The 25,941-nt window shown below is 39.2% G+C and overlaps 1 protein-coding gene across 3 annotated transcripts in view; it reads right to left on the bottom strand.

Annotated features, from left to right (window-relative positions):
- Positions 1–635: 635 nt before the first annotated feature.
- Positions 636–25,941, bottom strand: part of LOC146003715 (uncharacterized) — a 49,996-nt gene continuing 24,690 nt past the window's right edge. For 2 of the 3 annotated variants that reach the window (XM_083142101.1, XM_083142102.1), the window contains exon 3: positions 636–3,828. In XM_083142101.1, coding sequence (XP_082998227.1) covers positions 2,088–3,828 — 1,741 coding nt within the window. In that variant the 3' untranslated portion in view covers positions 636–2,087. Of the gene's footprint in view, positions 3,829–12,303; positions 13,802–25,941 lie in introns of those variants that run through there. The other variant, XM_083142103.1, reaches the window with a different exon arrangement.

The raw sequence follows: 25,941 nt of genomic DNA on the forward strand, positions 1-25,941 counted from the left end.
ACTATTGTTACTTCTTTAGTTGAATGTTGTATCCTTTACATAAACAGAATTAAATAAATGCAAAAACGCACATTAAAATACATTTTTACGAGAATAAAGCACACTGCACTTCCTACGAACCGGGGCACCTGCCTGCAACTGAATTGTAATCTCGGTGGAGCACAATGAATTTGATACGCAAGACAGCCCGCATAAACAAACTACGATTGTGGAATAAATAACGGTGCTGTGGAGTAACAATGCATTCTAAAAATAACTTCAAGCAATGGTCAACACTTTTCTCACTTGGTCTGCATGTGTATCGCGACAAACCAAAAAGTTTCTCGCTAACTAACTTCTTCGTGTTGCAGTCTGATGATTTATACAAAATATCCAATGTATGTGTATATATATATTAATTCACTCAGGCGAAGTTGTTCAAGCAGTTTGATATTTATGGCTTTTGAAGTATTTACTAGAAAAAAATTAAGTGTTTTGCAAAATTGTATAATTATAAAAAATCAGATTACATGAATTTATGACAGGTTATATAATGCCGTCAGTAAATAGAGCATAAAAAACTCTACAGGATAATGATTTCACTGCTTGAAATTTTTGACTTTTACATTTTGTAACATCTGGCAACGCAGCGGTGGTAGAGAAGGACAGAGCTATTGGGAAAACTCATGTATTAGAGAGAGATGGAAGTACTCCATTTACTTCCATACTGACTTTTAAGGTTGAGACACTCTATAGATGGCTTACAGAATTGACCACTAACAGGCAAACGATTGGTATATGCTCGTTCCCGTATAACCGGAACTTGTCTGTGGTAGTGGGCCTTCAAATATGGATCGTGAGGTGAAAAATGCATTGAACTTGAAACTAAGGTGAACATAGTCATCATCTCCATGTTAAAATGTAACTTAGTCTATCTTACAAATACATAGCAATATATGAAAATGAATAGATGATTATGGGCTGAAACTATGACGATGAATTTTTACACATATATTTGTATGATTTTTTGATATTCTATATATTTGTGCATGGGCGATTCAATTAAGTATTTTCAAGCGAAAGTGGTCAAATGCAGTACTCTATACCCCAGCTAACATTTTCCACTTCAGGTGCAGGTGTGGCACAGATTCATGGTTGCCACTGGTGTTTATATTTTCTGTCGGGAAAGGACAAAATTTTTAGTGCACTTTAGACCCACTGCATTGACATCCAAGGCAAATGCCTCCGTCTGACAGGTGAAGACTTCTTGACGAGGCAAATGAAGCACTTCTTTTTACAAAAGCACCAAATATGATATGCAACGTATGGTTGGATGATGATACATGCATTATTTAAGGGGGAGGGGTTAAATCTCTCTGCAGGTACGATACTGTATCCATGGCAAGGTATTGATTCTAATATGTTATCTTACAGTGGAAACTGTGATTCTTGCTACATGGCTGCAAACATACAGGATACAAAATACCATTTTTTGAGTGTTCAGTATCGAAATGATGCCTTAACAATCAAAATGTTACATGGAAAAGATGTTTGCCTTGATATATCCTATGTGCTGTGCAAGTTTGTCAAGTGTTTTACTGTAACACCCTGTGTATGAGGGGGTTCACATCACAAGCGGCATAACTCCCACTTTTAGTGGAAATGGAGTTACATGTATAACTTAGAAGTTAGAACTGTGAAGTATCAACATTTCAGTGCCAGGCACCACTATGTTTATGCTCTAACAACTAAACATAGTACTAAGTTATCTAAATGTACCTCTTTCTCAAAACTGTCTTCAATGGAGTTATGCCACTCGTGCTCCGAACCTCTCACATGCTATAACGTAATGTAATTATAAATTTGCAAAACATGATATTTCATTAAGTTACATGGAAATAGTGGCAACTGTGGAACTACATGATTAAACTTTAGCATACCTTAAATCCATGTCAAATGTTGCATCATTTCAGAACCAACAGTGGCTGTAAACGACATACAGATGCCCAAAAAAGTGTTCTGGTTAAATAACCAGCTTGGGCTTGACCTATGCCAACATTTAATTATTTTGAATATTTATAAAGCAAAGCAAATACTGACACATCTTTTCATGTGTGGGCCTTCATGTGAGCTTTCAGTGCTTGTGGTTTCAAAAATAACTTATCACACATAAGGCAAGCGTATGACTTTTCCTCCTCGTGTGTCCTAATGTGACCTTTAAGGGTTTGATTCTTCGTAAACGATTTATTACATATATGGCATGCAAACGGTTTCTCGCCAGTATGAATTCTGCTGTGATCTTTCAGAGTTTGACTTTGCGAAAATGATTTTTTGCACAATTCACAAGTGTAGGGTTTTTCGCCTGTGTGTACTCGGATATGCTTCTTAAGATGGCTGCTGTCGGAGAAAGCTTTGGAACAGAATAAGCAGACGTACGGCTTCTCTTGCGTGTGAGTTCTTATATGTCTCCGCATGCTACTTTGGTCCTTAAAGATTTTTGCACAGTACTCGCATGCATAGAGTGGTCTGTCCCCTGTATGGTCCATCATGTGCGTAGTGAGATGAGTTTTGCGTATGAAAGTCTTTTTGCAAATTTCGCACAAGTATGGTCGTTCGCCATCATGTTCCTTAATGTGGAAATTCAGAGTACTTTTGTTCGTGAAACCTTTACCGCACAAGTGACACGAAAATGGAGTTTCGCCAGTGTGAGTTCGCAAGTGAATCTGCAGTTCCTGTTTCTGAAAGAAAGCCTTCAGACACACAAGACAGGAGAATGGCTTGTAACCGCTGTGAATTTTTTTGTGTCTTTCGAAACTTGCTTTGAGCGAAAATTTCTTGTCGCATGCCTCGCAGGTGTAAGGCTGTTCCCCAGTGTGCGAGCGCATGTGAGCCGTGAGATCGCTCTTACAACGGAAGGTCTTCTCGCAGCATTGACATGGAAAGGGATTTCCTAGAATATGAAACAGCTTGTGCCGTTTAAGTTCATTCTCTAGGAAGAACGATCTGTTACACTGATCACAATGGAACGACTTTTCTCCTTCGTGAACAAATGCATGTCTCATCAACTTGCTTCGCGAGTAAAAAGACTTCCCACATTCTGAGCACGAAAATGGCTTCCCTTTCGTGTGAAGCGTCATGTGGTTTTTTAGATCACTTTTCTGCACGTACGATTTGTCACATTGAGGACAGCGGAACGGAATACCTTCAGGATGCTGCTGCAAGATGTGATTCGCTAGATGGTTCCGATTTGTGAACGGTTCTTTACAATATTCACACTTGAACTCCTTTTCTCCGGTGTGCGTTTTCAAATGCCTAGTGAGAGCACTTTTAATGTAGAAGGACATGGAACACAGTGTACAAGAATAAGGACGTTCGCCGGTGTGTATTCGCTTGTGGATAATCAGGTGACTGCTCTGCGAGAACGACTTCTGGCAATGCAAACACGTGAAAGGTTTTTCTCCCGTATGGATCCTCAAGTGCTTGGAAAGGGTACTCTGAGTTGGACACACTTTTCTGCACACTTCACACACGTAGACTGCCTGCCCCGTATGTTTCTTCACATGCGCTTCAAGAAGTTGCCCATCAATGAAGGACTTCTCGCAGTGTGGACAACTTTGTAGTTTATAACTGTGCATCTGGCGGATGTGTTTCGCAACACACTTTTTTGTTGAAAAGTGCTTCCCACATTCTGGACATGGGTGCTGTTTAGCACTTCCTTGCTTTCGCAACTTTGAAGGAAACGATTTTGCACATTCATTAATGCTCAGTGCGCACCCTTTGCTTAGGATATCTTGCAATTGCTTCAGTGTGGTTTCTTCACTGAAGAAGTTATCATCAGCATTATCATACCTGAAATTAATAAGAAAGTTTGCTCAACTGATGCTGCATTTGAAACAGCTGACACAAAATTCAATGAATAAAAATTCATGTGGACAAACATGTATTTTTTTTTGTTTCATATTCTTTATAATACCAACAGTTTATCTAATTATTTGTTCTATGTAGTTGATCTATGGTTGATGGGACTGAACTACTGTTCCTGAATTTGATAATTAGTCATGCGAGATCCAGAGGAACGTTAACTCCAAAAATGTAGTTTTCGGCTTTGTTTTTTAGTGTATCTCCTCTTAAGGCTCAGCTGGATGTTTGATCGCCATCAGGGCAGATGTTTTCAAATTTTCCTCTCCTTTCGGTAAAATGCTATGGTATTCCAAAAATTGAAGAATAAAATCAGCTTCTAGAGCATTGATGTGAATTTTCATGTAGTTTGCTTTTGCTGTTATATATATATTACAATAGTTTAATAGACTTACATAATCACAAAACTATTGAGAATATTTAGATAACAGTAAAAGCAAACAACATGAAAATTCACATCAGTGCCTTAGAAGCTGATGTAATTTTTTGGAATACCATAGAATTTCAAAAGGAGAAGAAAATTTGAAAACATCTGTCCTGACGGCAGCCAAAGGTCCAACCGAGCCTTGAGCGCTCTGTTTAGATTTCGATTTGCATATTTCCATCTCTTCTTGTTAGCAGTAGAGTCAAATATCTGCAATTTACTGATTTCTTTTTAGTCAGACATATTCCCAAGAATTCCTTTTTTTCTTTTTCCTGTAAATTTGATTTGTAGTTACGTCCGTCTGGTTGTCACACAATGATTTAGGAGTCTATATCTGCCTTCATCTTTAGAGGTGGATGTGTGTCTAATGCAGAGACCTGTGTATCTGATTGCATTTAGCTCTTGAGATATATTCAACAAACCCATAAATACACAGATGACTGAAGATACATACCAAACTCCTTGAAGACTGGGACAGATACACCCTCAGAAATATCAAATAAAAACAACAGTGGTTGAAAATCCAACCTCATTCAGTAGCTTATCAATGTTGGTTTACATAATATTCAAACTTAAGAAACTTCTATATTGGTGATCGAGCAAGTATCAAAGAGATTTCCTTTCACCAAATTTACTCAAATAAGACCCTATAGCTTGTTCTCTTGGCATTATGAAGATCCCATGTGAATTCACATACTAAGAACAGCAAGCCACCTTACAGTGGTCTTAAGTTTTAGCACATTATTTATGATGCTGATTTCAAATTTCCAAAATTGGACCAAATTTAGTCACTTTTCAAGTCTGAGTATCATCCTGTTAATTTTGCAAATGCACAATTTTCATTAATTCTGTGCCAAAATTGTGGCCAAAGTAGATTTTTATAATTTTTTGGCAGATATTTTAACATACTGATCATCTCGAGAGCAAATCTATTGCTAACATTGCATAACATGGAATAGGTGCAAAGAAATACATACATTGTAACATTTATAATTATTACTCTGAAATTGAAGCATATGCGTTGATAAGATCATTAGATTAGTTCTAGTCAACAGTATACATAACTAAACTTTAATATATTTTAATTACAAATTTCCTTCCTTCTTGTTATTTAGGCATTAGACATGAACATAACCTTCATTACTCTGGTATGGTACCATCTATTACATGTTAAAAGTTATGCACAAATCCCATGTGCACACAACAATGTACACAAATGTTTTATTGTGGCAGTATGTGCGTGTATAAATTACATGTAAACATTATGGTGCATGACATTAATTTGAGAAGATCTATGTTCTTCTTAAAGGTTCGCATAACCACTTTTAGATGTAAAATAATCTAACACCACATTTATTTTTAGTCAAAGTCAGGAGTGTAGAGTGACCAGCCATGTGAGGTTGTGGTGTTGCATGTGTATCTTGGTGTAGCTTGAAAATGTTCTGGGAAACCAGGACAAAAAAGTCACAGATAAAATAAAAACCACTAAAAATAACTGTTAGATTATTTTGCATGTTTGAGAAGATCAAGTGCCAAGTTGCTAGGGACCCAAAAATAAAATTGTGTATCTCCAAAACTATGGGTCATGAATTCAAGCAGTTTGTCACATTATGAGGATGCAATTACATGCACCAATTTATGTCGGTGAAATAAATGATTAGTGGTAATGGCTATATTGCCAGTTTCTATGTCTTGACAACCCTCGCTGCATGGAATTTTATCTTAAAGTACAGAAAAAAAAAATGTGAACCAAATAATAATCAAAAACAGTACACAACAGATCTTTCATTTATTGGATCAAACATGCTACAAAATATATATGTAGAATGAGATGGTGCCTGAACAAAAAAATGTTGAATTAAATTTCAGAGTTCAACCTGATAATAATTTTTAAACAAGACTGATTGATTTGGTTTATTTCCCTTCACTTTTCTGCCACTTGTGGCCAATGATGAAGATGCGTGATGATGAAACTGATGAAGTTGAGTTGAGTTGGTGTTTTGAGTTGGTGTTTTAAGTCCACTTTATGCACATTAAGGCTAATTGGGACTGGACCTACAGTTTAAAGTGGGATCCGAACCACTTGTGCCTGCACCTGGTATCGAACCCAGGACCAAAACAAAGAACTAGGGGTGTGTGGAATCCTGAAAAGTCAGGACTGGGATCTGGAAAAAAAAAATCCCATCCCGATCCAGACTTTGGGAAATGACTTCCCGACTTTTCGGGATCCCGAGCAGTCAGGAAATACCAAATGGTCATTTTAAAAAGTAGTTAATTCTAGATGTTTTCTGCATTGTAAACATCTGAAACTTATCAGAAATGTTAGTTTTTGTACCAGAAATGCAAAAACAATCACTGAAGTTGAAAATGATGTGTAGAATTTGAGATTTCAAGAGCTTCGGGAAATTTCGAACAAGTCGGGAAATTGAAAAATTTTTCCCATCCTGACCCAAAAAATTCTGTCCCGCACACCCCTACAAAGAACATAAATACTGTGATGTACAATTTGCTTGGTAATACTTATGCATCCCACTATACATTATATAGTTACAACTGAAACTTTATAGTCTCCTCTCCACTGTGTGGTGATACATATGTATAAACACGACTGAAGTTCAGTTGTGTTCCTTTCCATTGTCCAGAATAGTGCCTTGAATTAAATCCACCTATAACAATTATCTTTGATGCTAAGTAATGCTTTCTGCTACACACAATTCAGTTATTTGTGTAACTAAAATATTTTTTACACAAGGACTAGCAGATCGTTTGCAATTGCTGAATGCATGTGTTTCATGGTATATTACCTTAAGGAAGCAGGATGAGGTAGGACTGAGATAAAATATATTTTTTCTAACTGATTATCGTTGAAAGTGGTGAAAAACTAATTGCAATTACGATTGAAATTAATTCACGATTGAAAAAATATATAGAAATATAGAGAAACTAAATGAAACTGCATGACAATATAAAATACAACATAAAGAAGTTTATTCAAAAACAACTCAACAACATAATGAAGTGTACTACAACTTTCAAAACAACTGGCACAAAAAGTAGCCTAGGATTTTCTTCTAGCAAACATCTATAATTATGAGGTATATACAAGATCGAATACAACTTAACAACAACACACCTCACCCAATACATAATGATGTTTGTAGGAAACACAATTCTATAAACATAGAATTTTTTTTTTAACAACATTATTCAATGGCCCACATACAGTAATACAGTACATTATATTATATGCTACTACATTTAATTTCTTGATAAATAAATAAATGTGGAAATATTAAAGTGTTCTTTTCAGTTGCATTACTCATGTTTCAGTTAAAATTTGTAGTCAAAAAAGAAGTCTTGTGTTTTTTTTTTCAAGACTTGATAACGTATCATGTGGACTGAAATGGCTAGAAATATGACATTGTTTCTTCAGTGGCTGAAATTGTTTAATATGCTTGACATTTCAGTCAGCAGATTACTATTTAATCATTTTAATATTACTTTAAGTAGTAATAATAACATAAAAAGAAAGTTATGTTACAAAATAGTGCAGTGAATCTTACTTTGTGGTTTCTGTTCTTGTAGCAATATTTCATTCTGGTTCCTCAGAACTTAGTCATTAAAGATTGTATGTATGTAGTATATCTCGGTAGTGTAAACTTGAAAAAGTTCTGTGAAACCAAAACGAAACATGACAAGAAAAAAACACTGAAAGTAACATTTACTGATTTATTCTTAAAATAGAACTGTGGTTATGCAATGTTTGAAGAACAGAAAGTTACACAAATGTATTGTGATAAAGTCATGTTTCGATTTTTGGCTAGTATGTCCAAAGTGCAGCTTTGTGGTACAAGTCAGTCACTATACATCACTGTTTTTTCACTGCAATTCAAAAACATTACTTTTAAAGCACGTTCAAATGATTTCTTTCTTTCTTATTTTAATTCGCCTCCGACATAAATTAGTTATGGCATTTTTGTACATTGTTCTTTTATTTTTTAATATGTTATTGTCTCCTTTCACACCCTACATTTTGGTAATTTTCTGTATTTTGGTTGTATTAACACTTGTTGGAGGAATCTTAATATTGCACTCTTAATGTACGTGGAGCAGCAATCTGCTATGTTATTTGTTATAACAAATTCAAAAATGCAAACCTTAGTGTAACTCAACTGCACACCACAATAGTGATGTTTCAGACTAAATAAATATGTAATTGATTGCATCCCCCCAAATGAATACATATTACACCCCTTACATTAACCTCTGCACCCCAATATCTCGGTTCTGCCCACAATGAAACATAAGGGAAATAAATTTTCTGGAAACTGTCTTCATTACACAATAACACGATTTAGAAGTTACGAGAACAAGTAAAAAAAAATCAAATTCCTTAAAACATAATTTGTGGAGAAGAAGATTAGCACATCAAGCCTCTGACCTTTGTGATCGTGATGCATGATATAGTTAACTGACATGATTATTGTTAAACATGTGATGTCGTTTTGGTTATGTACAACAGGACAGGGAACAATTTTTTTAGGGGTGGGACCCAACCTTCAATAAAAACAATGAATATTATAACACTAATAACAATGTGCAATAATGTACTTGTCATTTTGTATATCAATTCTGAATACTATTCTTATAATATACTTGCCTTGAACTTAACACTAATACAAATGGGATTTTTTCATTAAATACCGTACTTGCTGGCGTATAATACATGCATAATTTCTGCTAATTTTTTAGGAGTTAGAAAGTTTGTAATGGAGTAAAATGCATAAAAATATGCATGATATCACAGAGCAAATGTTTACTTTCAAAGATGGAATACAACAAAAACATGAAAAAAGGGTTGTCTGGTAAAACACTGATCAATAGCACACATTGTTCATAGAAAGAAGCAGTTCTATTTCTTGCAGTAATAACCTTAGGATACTGAAGTTCTCAATATTAAAAAAAAAAAAAAAAGTAACTACATGCATTATAAGAGCTGCTCTTTGTTCTTACAATCTGTATAACTACAAAAGTAATTTATACTTAAAAGTGGCTTGTATGCTTTAGATGCAATTATCTAGTTTTTTTTAGAACTCACTCAACTCAAAAATTCTCAACGATAAGCATGGCTAATCAATAGACAGAAAAAGGTATTATACAACCTGTGCCTTACTCAACTTCTAAGGTAACTACAGAGAAACTTAGTACTCATGGTTTCCGCGAAGCTGTTTTTTGGTTTGTTCTATTATCCTCCATCCTCGTTGGCAGTGGGCACCGAAATTAATACAAAAAAAAAAAAAAAAACCAGCATCGCGGAAACTATTAATACTAAGGTTCTCTGCAATTATTTACTACCGAGTCTCTCATTCCCATAATACGAATTGGAAGACAATCCTTCGATGTGAGTGTGTTTTCTTTACATTTTTGGCTTCAGCAAGTTCTATGAATCTAGGATGAAACTCTCTTCCACATAGTATACCCTGAACTGCAATATCGAAGGCCAATGAGGCTCTGGCATCTGGACTCACAGCCAGTATCTGTGAGGTTTGTGTTGTGGCACCCATATGCGAGTATGATTGTCCCATCATCCACTTCATCTTATTACCATTCATCCCCATTGTCGTGATTAGCCAAAAGTGGCAGAAATGTGATGTTAAATAAAGTAAATCACCTCAAAATAATACAGCAAAAGCTCGTTAATCTGGACTAATGGGGGATAAGTTTACCGGTTTAACAAAAGTCTGGATTAACTGAAATAACATAAAAGAACAGTAGAATGTGCATTAAAACTCAGTTTATAGCAACAAAACACGTTTATTATGGTGTATTCAAAGGGCATAGGCCTAAGTACACTATACAGTTGCCTTAAAGCAAGGGTAGTCTGATACGGAGCAATATGATGAATGCGATTGTTAACTTTTAGCCACATTTAAAACCTTGCATTCTACTTTATTTTTCACCCTTTTGCCTGTCCGGATTAAGCGAAGTCCAGCTTATTGGGGTCTGGATTAACAAGGTTTTACTGTATAAACTATCTTTGTTCCACACCATGGCCGTGGGGTGTAAGTCATCATTCTTTGGGCTTCGGCTGTGGGACACATGAAAGTTTGAGTATCCTGGGGGGAGCGAAACAACTTTTCTCGTGAGAATTCTGCCTGTGTATGGGACTGGTGGCCACCCACCATCGTGAGGAATTTGGGGAGCTACGAATGAGTAGTGTAACCCCATCATGGAAACCTACAAAACGACTGGGGGTTCTTCATGCTGACCACATCCCCCTGTAACTTATAACCGATGTACCAATTACCACTACCATCGGTCTTTCTACGCATTTCTCCCCAAGATTTCATTTTTCTGCTCTCTGAGAAAAGGATAGCTGTCTCAAGAAACCAGCATTCTTTCCCATGAAGCCCTGCATATATCACCGCCCCTACTTTGAGATAAAGAAGCCAGTGTGTCCCCGCAATGAACTTTGGTATCCATCCAGTCCACATTCGGCTCACGTCACAATCAATTCAAGTTCAGCGTGATGGTTGAAATTTAGAGATGCAGCTATTCACTGGAACTTCAGACCCCAACGAAGACTCTAACCCTCGTCCTGAACAAGGATCCTCTGTTCTCAAGGGAGTTCGCAGACTGTCAGGCCCAGAATCAGAACAATCGTCGTACACATAACAGGCCCTGGCAGTCAACATAATTTCCACGAGCGCGCCCGCCAGTCTGGCTCAGTGACAGTGAAGTGACAAGGGTAAATAATATGGAATCTTGAACTACAACCCTGCCCGAAAATATCTCTTCGCCTCAATGAAGTTTAGACAACCACAGAACGCATAACGCCATAGAACAAGATACTTTTCTCCTCGAAATCAGCTCTCAAACAAGGTGTTATTGTGCTACGCGATTATCACCCCTTCAGTGTAAACATGACCACTTATGGGAGGAGTTAAAAGTTCGTCGACCAATAGAGAAGAAGGACAATTACTCTTGGAGCGAGGGAACTCCATGGAAAAGGAGGAAGTAGGAACTTGAGAAAAACATTCAGATTGAGACTCTCGTTTCAGCACCTTTACAGGTCGGAGAGGAAATTATTTTCTACTCTCTCGACAAAGTCTGGATTCTTAGCTTTGGGATTTCAACTTTAACTTTTTAACTTGTTAGGAAATGGTGCTCAAGTAAAGACTAGTGTTTGTACGTAACGCTGGCCATCAGCGGTCAGTGCTGCTAAATTGTTTTTACCCAAAGGCTTATGGGTAAGCAATAGTGTTTTGTCAGTACGGTGTGTGCGTGTGTGGCGAGGAGTTGTAAGTATGTCAACTACAGTGTATTAAATATTATGTCATAACATGTTTCAGTGTTCTGATTTCTTCTTGTAATAATAATTTTAGCATGAACTTGGCTCGTGAATGAAGACCAACGCATTAGGAACATTTGGCCGAACTTATTTGACCGTTGACACGATGTACCATACCGTGTCTTAATTGTTTTGGTACATTTATTTCTTTTACATAAGTGAACATCTATGCCTAATTAACGTAAGCCCAGATTCGAACCGGGAAACACCCCCATATTTCTTAATTCCTAATATAAACTGGTTGGATGATCTCCCACCTCGGCAGGTGGGAGTGAGGCCAGCAGTAGATAGGTACGTAGGCCCTGGTGCTGACGGGCTGTTGTGCCACAGATTATTTTTTTATTTATTTGTAAACCACCTTTAAGTACAAGGTATTGTATTACTTTGTAAGAGCTCTTCGTTGGTGTTATTCTTTCTTGATTCTCCATAGGAGGACCAGTAAAACTCAGTGCTACAGTTGCAGGGTGGGAGTACGTAACCTTGACTTTCATCTTTCTTTCCTAAAATTACAGCCATCTTTTAAATATGGTGATCAAAAGCCACCATTAAAAAGTAACACCTGGGCTAAATTTTATCATCAGGTCTTTATCTTTCCATTTCAGTCATTAAAAAAAAAGTTTCCTTCAATTATGCACTGGCTTCCAGTTTCTGTCCATGGAAGCTGCAATACTTTGAACAAAGTAAAAAAAAAATATTATTGTTGAAATTAATTTCATGATTTATTTAATCCATGACTTATTTCGTGTTTCGTAAGGCCAATTCGTGTGGCAAATGATACTCCACACAGTTGACAGCTATAAAGTTTTTCTCCCGTGTGAATTCTAACGTGCTTTCTGTGAGCCTGATACTGCGAGAAAGATTTGTTACACACATGACACGTGTAAGGTTTCTCGCCAGTGTGTGTTCTAACGTGTTGCCTAAGTGAGCTACTCATCGAGAATGCTTTCGGACAGTACGTGCAAACAAATGGCTTCTCCTGAGTGTGAGTCCGTATGTGTCCCACGAGATATCGCTGATCCCTGAACACCTTAGTGCAATGTGGACAAGGAAACAGCTCCCGTTCACCCGTGTGGTCTTTAATGTGCTCCGCAAGATATGTTCTACGTGAAAAAGTTTTCTTGCAATACTCACACTTGTGAGGCCTGTCACCTTTATGAGATCTTACGTGAGCTAGTAAATTACTCCTGTTCGTAAATCCCTTCCCGCAAAAACCACAAGGAAACGGCCGCTCAGCAGCATGAGTTGCTGTATGCTGGTCTAAGCTTTCCTTCGAGGAAAATGATTCGGAGCACTGGGAACAAGTGAACGTGTCATGATCCACGGGTTCTTCCTTCACTAGTACAACATTTTCTCCGGGTTTGTCAGCCATTTCACTGTTATGCATTGCCAAATGCTCTTGTAGCTCCTTCCGCTGACTGAACGATCTATCACAATGGCTGCACGAAAAAGATGACTCCTTGCCATGTTCCAGTTTATGAACTACCAAGCTGTCCTTTCTCTTGAACGTCCTGTTGCAAATTTCACATGCAAACTGCTTGAAGTGAGTTTTAAAATGACTTGCAAGGATGCTTTTAGAATGAAACGACACGGAGCACCGTTCGCATTTGAAAGGTCTAGCTCCCGTGTGTATTCTCTCGTGCTTACGTAGATTGTCTTTCCTCGTAAATGTCTTCTTACAATGCACACACTCGAAGGGCTTTTCGTTGCTATGAGTCCTTATGTGATTGCGTAGGGTACTCCTCTCGGAGAAGGTTTTTTCACAAACGTCGCACGAAAATGGTTTCTCTCCAGTGTGAGTTCTAACATGTAGTTCGAGGTCACCTTTCCAAGCAAATGTCCTCTGACAGTACTTGCAGCTGTGCGGTTTGAAGCCATGCATACGCTTTTTGTGCCTCCGAAGATGATCTTTGGCTGAAAAGTATTTACAGCACTCCGAACACTGGTATGGTGTTACTGTTTCATGGTTTTCACCTTGCTCCAGCTGTTCCGGAAGTGGAAGACCTTTGGCTAATAAGTCATTATAGTGCTGAAACTTTATAAGTTGTTCTTTCAAGACCCGAGTTTGTAGTTCACTTAAAACACCATCTTCAGTGAGTGAGGGATTCAGAATCTCCGGTTCAGTGTTTAACCTGAAATACAAGAATGCTGAGAGGTAACAATGTAATTACAATTATCTGATTTTTTTGCTGCAGAAGCCAGACACAGTGGTGAACTGCATGGCTTGAATTTCATTTTCAATATGACTTTTACACTGACTTTGCATTCTTTGTATTTTGTCCACAAATGCATGTGTGTGTGTGTGTTCGGGTATGGATATGGAAACATAATGAAAAAGTACAATGAACTGAATATCATACATAACATTACTTACGTGAAATTTAGAAAATTTCGCACTTCCGCATTGCACAATTTAATGGTTAAATCCTAATTTCGAAGATCCAATGTCTTCATTCACAAAAACAGTACGGCGTAAAAGATACCAAAAATGACACCAAAATCAGGCCTCTCTCAACACCTCCACTCCACTAACCACACCATCTCCTCCATATCCATACTTCACCCAACCGGCTCTGTCATAGAAAACACTGTCAAAGAAACCCATGCTATCATCCAACAGAAACCAACACTGAACCTGGACAGGCACACCCAACCTGGCACCCTGTCCTCAGAAATCCCCGACCTGAAAAAGAAAAGATGCGGTGCACATACTCGACCCCCCCCCCCTCCAGCCATGTGGGGAACAGGAACTGCACCATGTGGAGCAGCACAGCCCAGCCCCCTAACCACCACCCGGCAACGCCACCTGACAACAGGAAGCAGAGGATGCAAACCAGGATGCGCACGCCAGCGCCGCTGAATGGGAGAAATTGCAACTACCACCACCCGGGAACAAACAATGCAGTGACGCGGTACCATCTCCGCTTCAAATGCCATACCCTTTTGTGAATGAAGACAGTATATCTTCGAAATTAATAGGATTTAACCATTAAATTGTGCAAAGCGGAAGTGCAAAATTTTCTAAATTTCACGTAAGGAATTTTAAACCATGTTTACCACATCCATCATGAATACATAACATTGTTCCAACACATGTTTCATGCAATCAACGCAATATACCTTTTCTAACATTTCCATTTGTAAGAAGTTTAATAAAACTAGAGTAAAGGATGCAATAACCTTTCAGGACCAAGGCCCCTCAAATGACTTCTTAATTGTCTGGCATGGATCAACCAGCACATATAAAGTTCAAATCACAAACCCTGAGACCTTCTGTAAACAAAACCACCTGCATGCAGAAAGCATTGCAAACTCATAGAAGTAAAATAATCCACACGAAAATCCAGCGTTGTTACAGGATTCATTACGTAAGGTAAAACAATGGCCAATTTGCAGTATGGGATACGCTGCCGCAAATGAAGTCTCACTTTAAACCCAATGCTCTTTCTTTTTTTACTTATTGCTTCACCTTTATGGTTAACTCTTTGCACCAGTAATCATTTCCCATAAATTTGGCTTCTTTCTTGCATGTGAATTGAATATATTTTACTTGCATTTTTTTAGACAAAATGATATAACATGGTAATGTATATTTCTAAGGATGATATAGATAAGAGTGTATTTGAATTTATTTGTACATTTTATGTAAATTGTATCTGATGTAAATAAAATATATAATGGGCATAAACAGCCATATGCATTGCTGTAAGTCCAATAAATATATTGATGATGATGATCAAAACAAGACAAAAAGTTCGTAAATTTATTGCGGTTGGAAACTTTGACAAGCATCCTAATAACGATTTTTGTTCCGCCAAATATAGTTCACTTCGTAAAATAACTTGGTGACATGGCAAGGCAAGGTAAGTGTGAACATTTTGTAGTAATATGCATTGTAACTTTCAATGAGCTTAGAGATTTGTGTACATAATGATATTTTATAACATTGGTTATTTTCTAAAAATAATCATGTGAACAGCAAGGAAGTAGTGCAACTTAGTAATATTGCCTGACTTATCCTTAGAAAAATAACATGCCGAGTTCTATGCGTGCGGGAAAGTCTCCTTGTTCTCAGAGCTTGTTTTCAAAACACAAGCAAGGCCAGCCTTTGAAAAGGGGTGAGAAACAGATTCTACTCAATATTTATGTAACGTTCTGTCAGTGGTATCCTGAGAAACCAGTAAATGAAGTGGTTAAGTTCGTATCCCAGTGCAGTGGTGTGTCAGTGTCTGCAGTTTTAAGGGTTATGAAAAAGAGGATGACCGGGAGAGTAACAATGCATGCGGCTGCATATTCGTCTGATGTTTTGAGAGCGGGTTCTCACATTCAGAGGCTCTTATATAAAATGAATAGGTGCGGCAAACTATGAGTGTAACAGCAGATGATTGCGGTCATGAATCAGCTGATGCGGAGTGATACATCGAATCAGTGAGACCGTTTGTTTACAGAAGGTCTCAGGGTTGGTGATTTACACTTTAGTCCCATCATCTAAAGCCTGAATCACAATGAACTGGATTTCGGTGAGAGTGAGTGGAGGTGGGGTGAAAGGCAAGTGAAAGTGAAAAGGGTGCGGGCGAAGTCAATCCATGAGGCTGAAAGGAAAGTTGTGAAGGTGAGAGCGAATTCAATCGGTGAGGGTGAGCGTGTGTGAAGGTGCAGGTGAAAGGTGAACAAGTTACAAGAAATGACAAGGAATGACCGAGTGTCCAGTGCCAATACCCAAACATTTGTTTATATGCTGGCTGCACTGTGTTCTCGAAGGCTGTGTGGTGTAGCTTGATCCACATTCTGAATATAGTCTGCGATGGTCAGCTTCAAATCAATTGCGTGGAGATGGGTTGCATTTGGACAAAGTAGACACCCTGGAGAGCAAATGTCTTTAGAAATGAGTGCATTGACATACCTTCATGTGCTGAAAGTGTGAATTCAAAATTTTATCTTCCTGCAATTTCTCAATTAACATAAGCAGATTATTGTCACAGTACCATTGGGAGTTCATAGTCACACAAAGGTTCAGCAATGCACCTACATGAAATTTCAACCCAAACAGCAATCTTTACATCATGCAGTGGTGACTCGTGGATCTAATGGGGGTTGTGTGCATGCCAGACATTTGTGTTAATTACTGATGTATCGCAACAAATGAAAGATGCCTCGTCTGCTAAAAAGGTGACGTCCAAAATGTCCTCTTCTTCATGGTCAACCAAGTCTACCTGGTGGGATAATATCCTGACGGATTTCTTTCGATTTTAGAGCATGCAGTCAGAGACATCCAACACTGTCCCCTTTCTCAGCAGTGATGGCCTTCCTGATCAAGGAACACACACAGAACTGGTTTCCAGGAATTTCCTTATCACCTGCCACTTGTGGCACCTTAGTCTCTGGAAAATATACATGGAATTGAGAACACCTACAGTGTATTCTCCTCCTACATTGAAAAAAATGTTCCACTAGGAATTGTACATGCCTCCACAGATAACACTATTATCACAACACCATTGACACCATATGTCCATCTACGACAGCTAACCACCAAAGTCATAATCACTAGCGACAACATGGTACATGATCAAACTATTTTGCATATCCTTTACATATTGTCTGTAGTCATCCTCAGGTGCAAAGAGACCTTGATCCCCTGATACAAAACTGATAAGGCAAAATACTCTCAAAGAATGTCTGGATTGATTACAGGGTGGGGTATGAAATGTTATTAATTGAAAATTGTTTGTACATTGTTTATTATACAAATAAGTAGAACAAAGAAATTGGAATACACATACTACAATGTGGAGAGTTAGCTAGTATGCAGAACATTTTCAACGAGTCCATCTTCTTGTAGAATCTCTTCCAGACGGACTCTCATTGTTATTGACAACTCTTTGACACAAATCTCCTCCCAATCTCTGGAAAAGGATAATGATGTTGGCTTGCACTTGCTCTATTGTTGCAGCTCTGTGTAGGCATATCTTCTCCTCTAGGTAACCCCACAAGAACAAGTCACGTGAGTTAATATCGGGGCTGTGTGGGGGGCACATTGTTCTTCCCAGAAAACAATTGGACATGACACGAAGGCCAAACTCATTGTGCAAGAAGTCCAAAACAATGTTTGATATATGCCTAAACCATTGGGTATCTACCATACTCTGTTTCCACGAAAAACACCACTGTTTATTTCCTTCTGCTGCAGTATCAACCTTCCCTTATCTGCCATGTTGCACAAACTAAAGCTGGGGGCAGGGTGCCTATGCATCACATTGTTACGGGCTGTCATCTGTTGAACCATGCATGAACCAAACCGTGTTGTGTGAAAATATGGTACTCCAACACCCAACAGTGTGAAAAGTATATGTCAATTTCGATGAATGACATTTCGTGCCCACCCTGTATATGGAAAACCTTCTATCAATGTGTAGAAGCTGTATAAATGATAATTTTGTCACACTTTCATGTATAGAAACAAAAATTTCTTGTAGTCTGGTTGTTTGTCACACCATGCAAGGAAGCATTATCAAGGACATTGGCTTTGCAAGTATGGATACTCAGGGGGTGAACATGTGTGGTTATTTTGATCTGTTGATCTTTATGAATGACAATTGGACACAGTTTCCCCCCCCCCCTTCTTTCTCATCTCAATCTCATGCTTGACAACTTGTATTGAGGATTACATAGTTTGCTGACTTGCACATAAAACCTGCCCCAACAGAAAACATTTGTGATGACAATAGCAAAGTAAATATGACAGCATTGTACTGAACACACAGCAGTAAATATATATATATATATATATATATATATATATATATATATATATATATATATATATATATATATATATATATATATATTACCTCTCATGAAGTACTAAGGTTTTTGTGAAAATGAAATCCTAGTATAGCATCTTGTAAAAAATTTATTGCTACTTGGAAGCAAGCTGTGTACACAAAATATAGTTTACTTAAAAAATGTATACAAATTTTTTAGGTAAATCTCGAAAAATAAATACAACCAATTTTTATGACCATCTTTCTCTATATAAAATAAATCACGCTATAAAAAAGCTTAACAAACTAATGAAAGTAACAAAACAGAAACCATTGTAATGAGAATGTAAGAAAAACACATGGAATTCTCATTTCGACGACACATTACAATGAATACAATATATATATATATTTAAATATGAATTTTAGAAAGTGCTTGCTTCTGCATGTTTATAAAGCATGCATGTGTCACACTTGAAAAATTCATTTATACTTAATGTATTATTTGAGAGTTTAAGATGAATAACGCACATGATGTGAATATAGGCAGCTGAAGACCAATCTTCTACCTCCCGCAAAAGTGTATGGGATGTCTGTAAATCTTCATCAGCTCAAAATTAGTACTATTTCTTATTTGTCAATATCAATAAGTACATTAACTGTGTTAGATTATTTTGCATCGATAAGTACGTAAAACAATAAAAACCTGTGTGATAGTAACGAAATTTTACAAACAAAACTGACAGAGGGAGTGATCAGAATAAAATCAAATTGAAACAAGATTTCATGATTAAAATTTAATCTCCAACTGGTTTGGAAATATTGTCTACCCCTTTCTTAATGTGTGCTTTGAGAGGATGGATAGATGACAACTTGCCCTCCTCGTGACGTTTTATGTGAGAATATAGATTTGATTTGAGTGAAAATGCTTCTCCACATGTATGACATGAAAAGGGACGTTCTCCAGTATGAACTGATAAATGGTTTCTCAGACTCTGCTCCCGAGTAAAGGCCTTTGGACAATAGCTACATTTAAAAGGACTTACACAGAGATCACATGCAAAAGGCTTTTCTTCAGTGTGGGTGCGAACGTGTGCGGTAAGTTGGTGTTGCCACTTACATGTTTTCTCACAGTATTGGCATGGTTTTCTATTACTGTGAAGCTTCTTGTGTTTCATGTACTGACATTCAAGTACAAACATTTTGATACACTCGTCACAATTAAAAGGCCAATCCGTAACATGGGTTAATTGATGTGTGTTTAATTTGCTTTTGGAAATGTAACTTTTATCGCACTGAGATCTTGAGAATGGTTTGTTTCCAGTGTGTAGTAGTAAATGTCTGTCCACGTCGCTCTTTTGCACATAAACTTATCGCAGAAGGAGCACGAAAAAGGTTTGTCGTGGGTATGTTCTCTTACGTGCAGCATCAAGTTGTCCTTGTGGCTAAATGACTTCTTGCAGTAGTTGCACACAAAGTCCTTCGTGTCGGTGTGCGTTTGCATATGCTTCACAAGAAAAAACCTTCTTGCGGAACGATGTGGAACACAGTGAGCACGAGAAAGGTCTCTCACTAGTTGTGCTACTCCCCTTCTGTGCAAATGACTTGCTACAGTACGTGCAAGAGTAAGGTTTCTTGCTGTCATGGATTCTTAAAATGTTCCGTGAGAATTCTCTGCTTGGTGAATGATTTCCCGCCACACTTGACACAGGAACGGCTTGCAACGTCCCACCTACGACAATTACCACACTCTAAACACTTCACTTAGGAGAACGGCAAAAAGTCTACCCATATGCGCTAACTTTTTGTCAGCCGTAGAACATGGACTCAGAAATATCTCAGGGCTTGCTGGGTGTAAGGGAAGACTATACCAGCTTAATATATATGTTTATTATAGTCTCAACACAAGGGTGTCCGTTTGCACACTTACACACGTGTCTTTACCTGAAACCCTTACCACGCGCGTGCATTTACTTGTACCACACACGTGCTTTTACCTGTACCACGCACGTTCTTTTACATGTACCACCTTTGGTCTCGAAGAGATAAAGGGGGCAGGGAACATCCAATTTATTCCTCGCTGTGAGGCGCCAGGGGGGAGTATGGGACCTAATTTTATTAGGGCCTTGGTCGCCGCTGACGTCACGGGTTCCCTGTAAAAGAGAGTAGGTTGTGCGTAGTACCCCAACCACAGCCCGGGAATTGGCCGAAACCAATCTGTACTCCCGAATAACGGAGCGCAGGGTAAAGGATTAAAGGATGCCGCGACACCCCGGCGTTAGCTGGGAGTTGGCAAGCCAACCGGTGTCTCCTATGAAGGGACGGCAGGTTAGAAAAGGAAGGTCCGGGTGCTCCCAGACAAGCCGGGCAGGGTAGAACCTGGGCACCTATCAGCCTAAGCGAGCGAACCAGGTAGGTAGGTTGCTGCTAGGCTCTTCTTCTTCTTTCTCCTTTCTCCGTCCTTCCTTCTGGGATGGCTTCTAGTTTCTCAGGCTGGGAGGCCAGTTAACCCTGGATGTTTGCCTGTTGACATCAGGGAGCCAACTGAGCTCCGGGCCTCGCTGCACTGGCTTTATACTCGCGGGGGCGGCGCATTGGTGGTGAAAATTTTAACTACAAGTACGCGTAGCTAACTCATTTTTTTACATATTGCAACCTTCTTACTGAGAAACATCCAAGAAGTGACATTAAGAAAACACTAGTGGGAAAATCACTAGTTGCACGTGTCAATATAAACTAAAACTGTGTGCATTCAGACAATACAATTGATATTGAGCCTCGCAGGAATCTCTTCAACGAATTTGAACAGTATAAATGACAATAAATGATAACATTTTCTGAATACAGCAACCACGCAGGGTCTAATAATAAGCGAAGCTAATAAACGTAGAGGTGGATCCGTTAGCGTTTACAGAAAACAGCGACCCACGCAGGGTCAAATAATACGTAGAGGTGGATCCGTTTAACACATTTAAACTAAAAGCGTACGCCCTCGGAGGGACATATAGCATGCATTCTTCTTAACAAATATAATATGGCGACCACGCAGGTCGTTAAATGTGGCGACCACGCAGGGTCGTTACATACGCCCCTCTCTCGGGCAAAAAATTTTGAAGAAATTTAAATCTTACAATTTATGAAAAATTTTCATGAAACATTGATTTCAAATTCAATAGAAAAAATGACAGTAATAAGAGTCTGTTTCTCCTAACATTAGTCACTAGGTCATCTTCTTCCCCTACCACTTCTCTTCTTCGCTCCGATGAACACCTGTAGAGGCGAAGGTTGTCGAAGTTCACTCGGTCGACGGTTGCCTGGTCCTGGGGTGAACTAACATTGCTGTGTTGTTCCGAAGATCAGTGGCTAAATAAGGTCCAATATACACTTCGAAGAGCTTAGCTATTGTTTTATTCTTCTTCGAACTAAGCTTATGATTTCGAACAAGAACCAAGTCGTCTTCGTGCAGCTCGAGCGCATGGCCTTTAGTCTTAAATTTTCGTTTGATATCTCTAGAGCGCTCTTTGGACTTGGCTAGAAACAGCTTTTGATTCCAGTTGGAGATTTGCGGGTCTACTTCGTTGATAGGCCAGTTGAAATGATCAAGGACTTCGTTAGGCATGAATACACGGATTAATGACCCAATAATAATACATTGTAATATCTGACACAGAATGTAGAACAAAGGAACTAGCCAGCTGATAACCAATCCACTCACAAATAGATACCGTGATGGTCGGATAATGTTCCAAGTCTTCCGCAGATATAGTTCATTCTCCAGAACTTCCATCAGGAAAAGTGGCACAGAATACGGCGAGTAAAGAACAGTTTCGGTACACTGCAACATCTCACACTTATCTTCCTTCACTGGCACGAGCTTCTCAGGGATTCTCTTCAGAGTACAGTCCAGCACACTTCTCGACTCCTGTGTTTGGGAACCAGTCAAAATATCTACTGACTCTACTTTCCGTCGTAGGTCCGCGGATTTATACATCTCAACATCCTTTTCCTGGGCCATGTGGATGTACCGCACTGCTTCAATATTCAGAGGATTCCCTTCCTTATGATCAGGAGTTCTCCCGAAAAATAACTTCACTGAGCTTCTTCTGAATCGCATCTCTACATCGTGCTGCTCGATGAATTTCATGACTAAAAGAAGATCTGTAACAATATATTTCGCAATTCCGATCTCCAGTCCCACACGTCTACTTCCGATGACACGCTTCTTATGACTTCCAGAGAAATCTACCAATCGCACCTCTGGAACTTTCTGGATCTGTATGCCAGGTATCTTATCAACTAACTTAGTCCAGATTAACATAATGGTAATGTGCGAATTACTCACAATTATATACAAACTTTAGGCTAAAAGACTAAAAGTCGGCAACTTACGTGTGTGAGTATGGGATTTTTTCGTACTACGTTTCGGAGGTTGCACTACCTCCTTCTTCAGGTTAAAACGGAGTTATTCAGACACCTGACATGGTGCCTCGTCGTGAAAGTGAAGGTTAAGGATTTAGGTTAAAAAGTTGTTTGAAGGACACTTTCTAAAAAAGAATATAAATTCCACATCTAAAACCGCGCAAAACTATAAAAACAAAAGAACATCCAAGGCTGAAGTTGGCGAACTGCTGACCAATGCTCAGGGTAGGCGAATGCACGGTGCCAGCTCGTACCCGGGGAAAGAGAACTTCCCCTCCTCAATTCTTCCAAGCTGGGGCTCGGGAATCACCAATCCAAGAGAAGTCGACCTCCACCTCGGCGGCTTTCCTGACCTCAGGAGTAACATGGAAGCCCATCTCGTCCCTAAACTCCGCGGCCTTATCCCATTTTTTAAAGAAATTAACCCAGCCGTCTTCTAAATTCCCATCGTCCCTATTAAGTTTATTCCAATTTTTCGCGCATATATAGGCAGCTTCATATACGTTTCTATCCAATTTATTGTTAACCTCCCTAATAACTTCCCTTTTAGCAATCTTATGTCGGTTAACCAATATGTGTTCAGATAATCCAGTTTTGGGTATGCCCTCCTTTACGTCTTTATCATGCTCCCCCCACCTAACTTGCATACTTCTCCCGGTTTGTCCCACATATTCCTTTCCGCATTCACACACTATCCTGTATACCCCCTTCCGCTCTTCAGGGTTATTGCGTTTATCCCCCCTCCCCTTCTTATAGGATGTGAAGTGCTTTTCAATACTCCGGGGCGCTCTTACCCCACATTTTATTCCGTAACCCCTCACGGACTTTTCAATTTTCTCTGAGACCCCCTTAAAATATGGGATCCCGACAAAATGTATGTTTTTTTCACCGTTTCCTATCTCAGTTTTTTTATCCTCTTTGCCATTTTGCGATGTTTCTTGCCTAATAATCTTTTTGGCTTTCCTAGCTACTTTTTCCAGGTCGCGGATAGTGTACCCGTTCTTTACCCCCACCTTCCTTATCCATTCCCCTTCTTTCTCTTTCTCTTTCTCGTCACTGCACAGTCTTTCGGCGCGAATGAAAAAGTTAAGAAAAACATTTAATTTAGTCCTATTCGAATGTTGGGATCTCTTATGGAGGTACATCTCTCCAGCTAACGGTTTATGGAAGACCCCGGTTACGATCCGTTGTCCGTTTTAGTAAGGCACAAGTCAAGAAAGTGGATCTTTCCGTTGGCCATATCTTCCCTAGTGAACCCAATCCTGGGGTCCTGCTTCCCCAATTGGTCGAAAATGCTGTCAAGCTTGTTTCCATTCCCTATGATGAGGATGTCATCTACATACCTCCCATAATATTGTACCACCCCCCTCCCCCCTGCGTGCTCCATAGCGGCTTTTTCGACGTAGTGCATGAAGATGTTGGCCACAAGACCGGAAATGGGATTGCCCATGGCCAATCCTTCTTTTTGTCGGAAGATTTTATCGTTAACGTAGAAGTAATTGTACCCCGTAATGAGAAAAAACCATCGGACGTACTCCCAGGCGACCAAGATTTTTGATCGAGCTAAACGTTGAAATCTTGGTCGCCTGGGAGTACGTCCGATGGTTTTTTCTCATTACGGGGTACAATTACTTCTACGTTAACGATAAAATCTTCCGACAAAAAGAAGGATTGGCCATGGGCAATCCCATTTCCGGTCTTGTGGCCAACATCTTCATGCACTACGTCGAAAAAGCCGCTATGGAGCACGCAGGGGGGAGGGGGGTGGTACAATATTATGGGAGGTATGTAGATGACATCCTCATCATAGGGAATGGAAACAAGCTTGACAGCATTTTCGACCAATTGGGGAAGCAGGACCCCAGGATTGGGTTCACTAGGGAAGATATGGCCAACGGAAAGATCCACTTTCTTGACTTGTGCCTTACTAAAACCGGACAACGGATCGTAACCGGGGTCTTCCATAAACCGTTAGCTGGAGAGATGTACCTCCATAAGAGATCCCAACATTCGAATAGGACTAAATTAAATGTTTTTCTTAACTTTTTCATTCGCGCCGAAAGACTGTGCAGTGACGAGAAAGAGAAAGAGAAAGAAGGGGAATGGATAAGGAAGGTGGGGGTAAAGAACGGGTACACTATCCGCGACCTGGAAAAAGTAGCTAGGAAAGCCAAAAAGATTATTAGGCAAGAAACATCGCAAAATGGCAAAGAGGATAAAAAAACTGAGATAGGAAACGGTGAAAAAAACATACATTTTGTCGGGATCCCATATTTTAAGGGGGTCTCAGAGAAAATTGAAAAGTCCGTGAGGGGTTACGGAATAAAATGTGGGGTAAGAGCGCCCCGGAGTATTGAAAAGCACTTCACATCCTATAAGAAGGGGAGGGGGGATAAACGCAATAACCCTGAAGAGCGGAAGGGGGTATACAGGATAGTGTGTGAATGCGGAAAGGAATATGTGGGACAAACCGGGAGAAGTATGCAAGTTAGGTGGGGGGAGCATGATAAAGACGTAAAGGAGGGCATACCCAAAACTGGATTATCTGAACACATATTGGTTAACCGACATAAGATTGCTAAAAGGGAAGTTATTAGGGAGGTTAACAATAAATTGGATAGAAACGTATATGAAGCTGCCTATATATGCGCGAAAAATTAGAATAAACTTAATAGGGACGATGGGAATTTAGAAGACGGCTGGGTTAATTTCTTTAAAAAATGGGATAAGGCCGCGGAGTTTAGGGACGAGATGGGCTTCCATGTTACTCCTGAGGTCAGGAAAGCCGCCGAGGTGGAGGTCGACTTCTCCTTGGATTGGTGATTCCCGAGCCCCAGCTTGGAAGAATTGAGGAGGGGAAGTTCTCTTTCCCCGGGTACGAGCTGGCACCGTGCATTCGCCTACCCTGAGCATTGGTCAGCAGTTCGCCAACTTCAGCCTTGGATGTTCTTTTGTTTTTATAGTTTTGCGCGGTTTTAGATGTGGAATTTATATTCTTTTTTAGAAAGTGTCCTTCAAACAACTTTTTAACCTAAATCCTTAACCTTCACTTTCACGACGAGGCACCATGTCAGGTGTCTGAATAACTC

This window comes from Lepisma saccharinum, chromosome 20 (assembly GCF_977018435.1).
Source record: "Lepisma saccharinum chromosome 20, izLepSacc3.1, whole genome shotgun sequence".
NCBI classification, from domain to species: Eukaryota; Metazoa; Arthropoda; class Insecta; order Zygentoma; family Lepismatidae; genus Lepisma; species Lepisma saccharinum.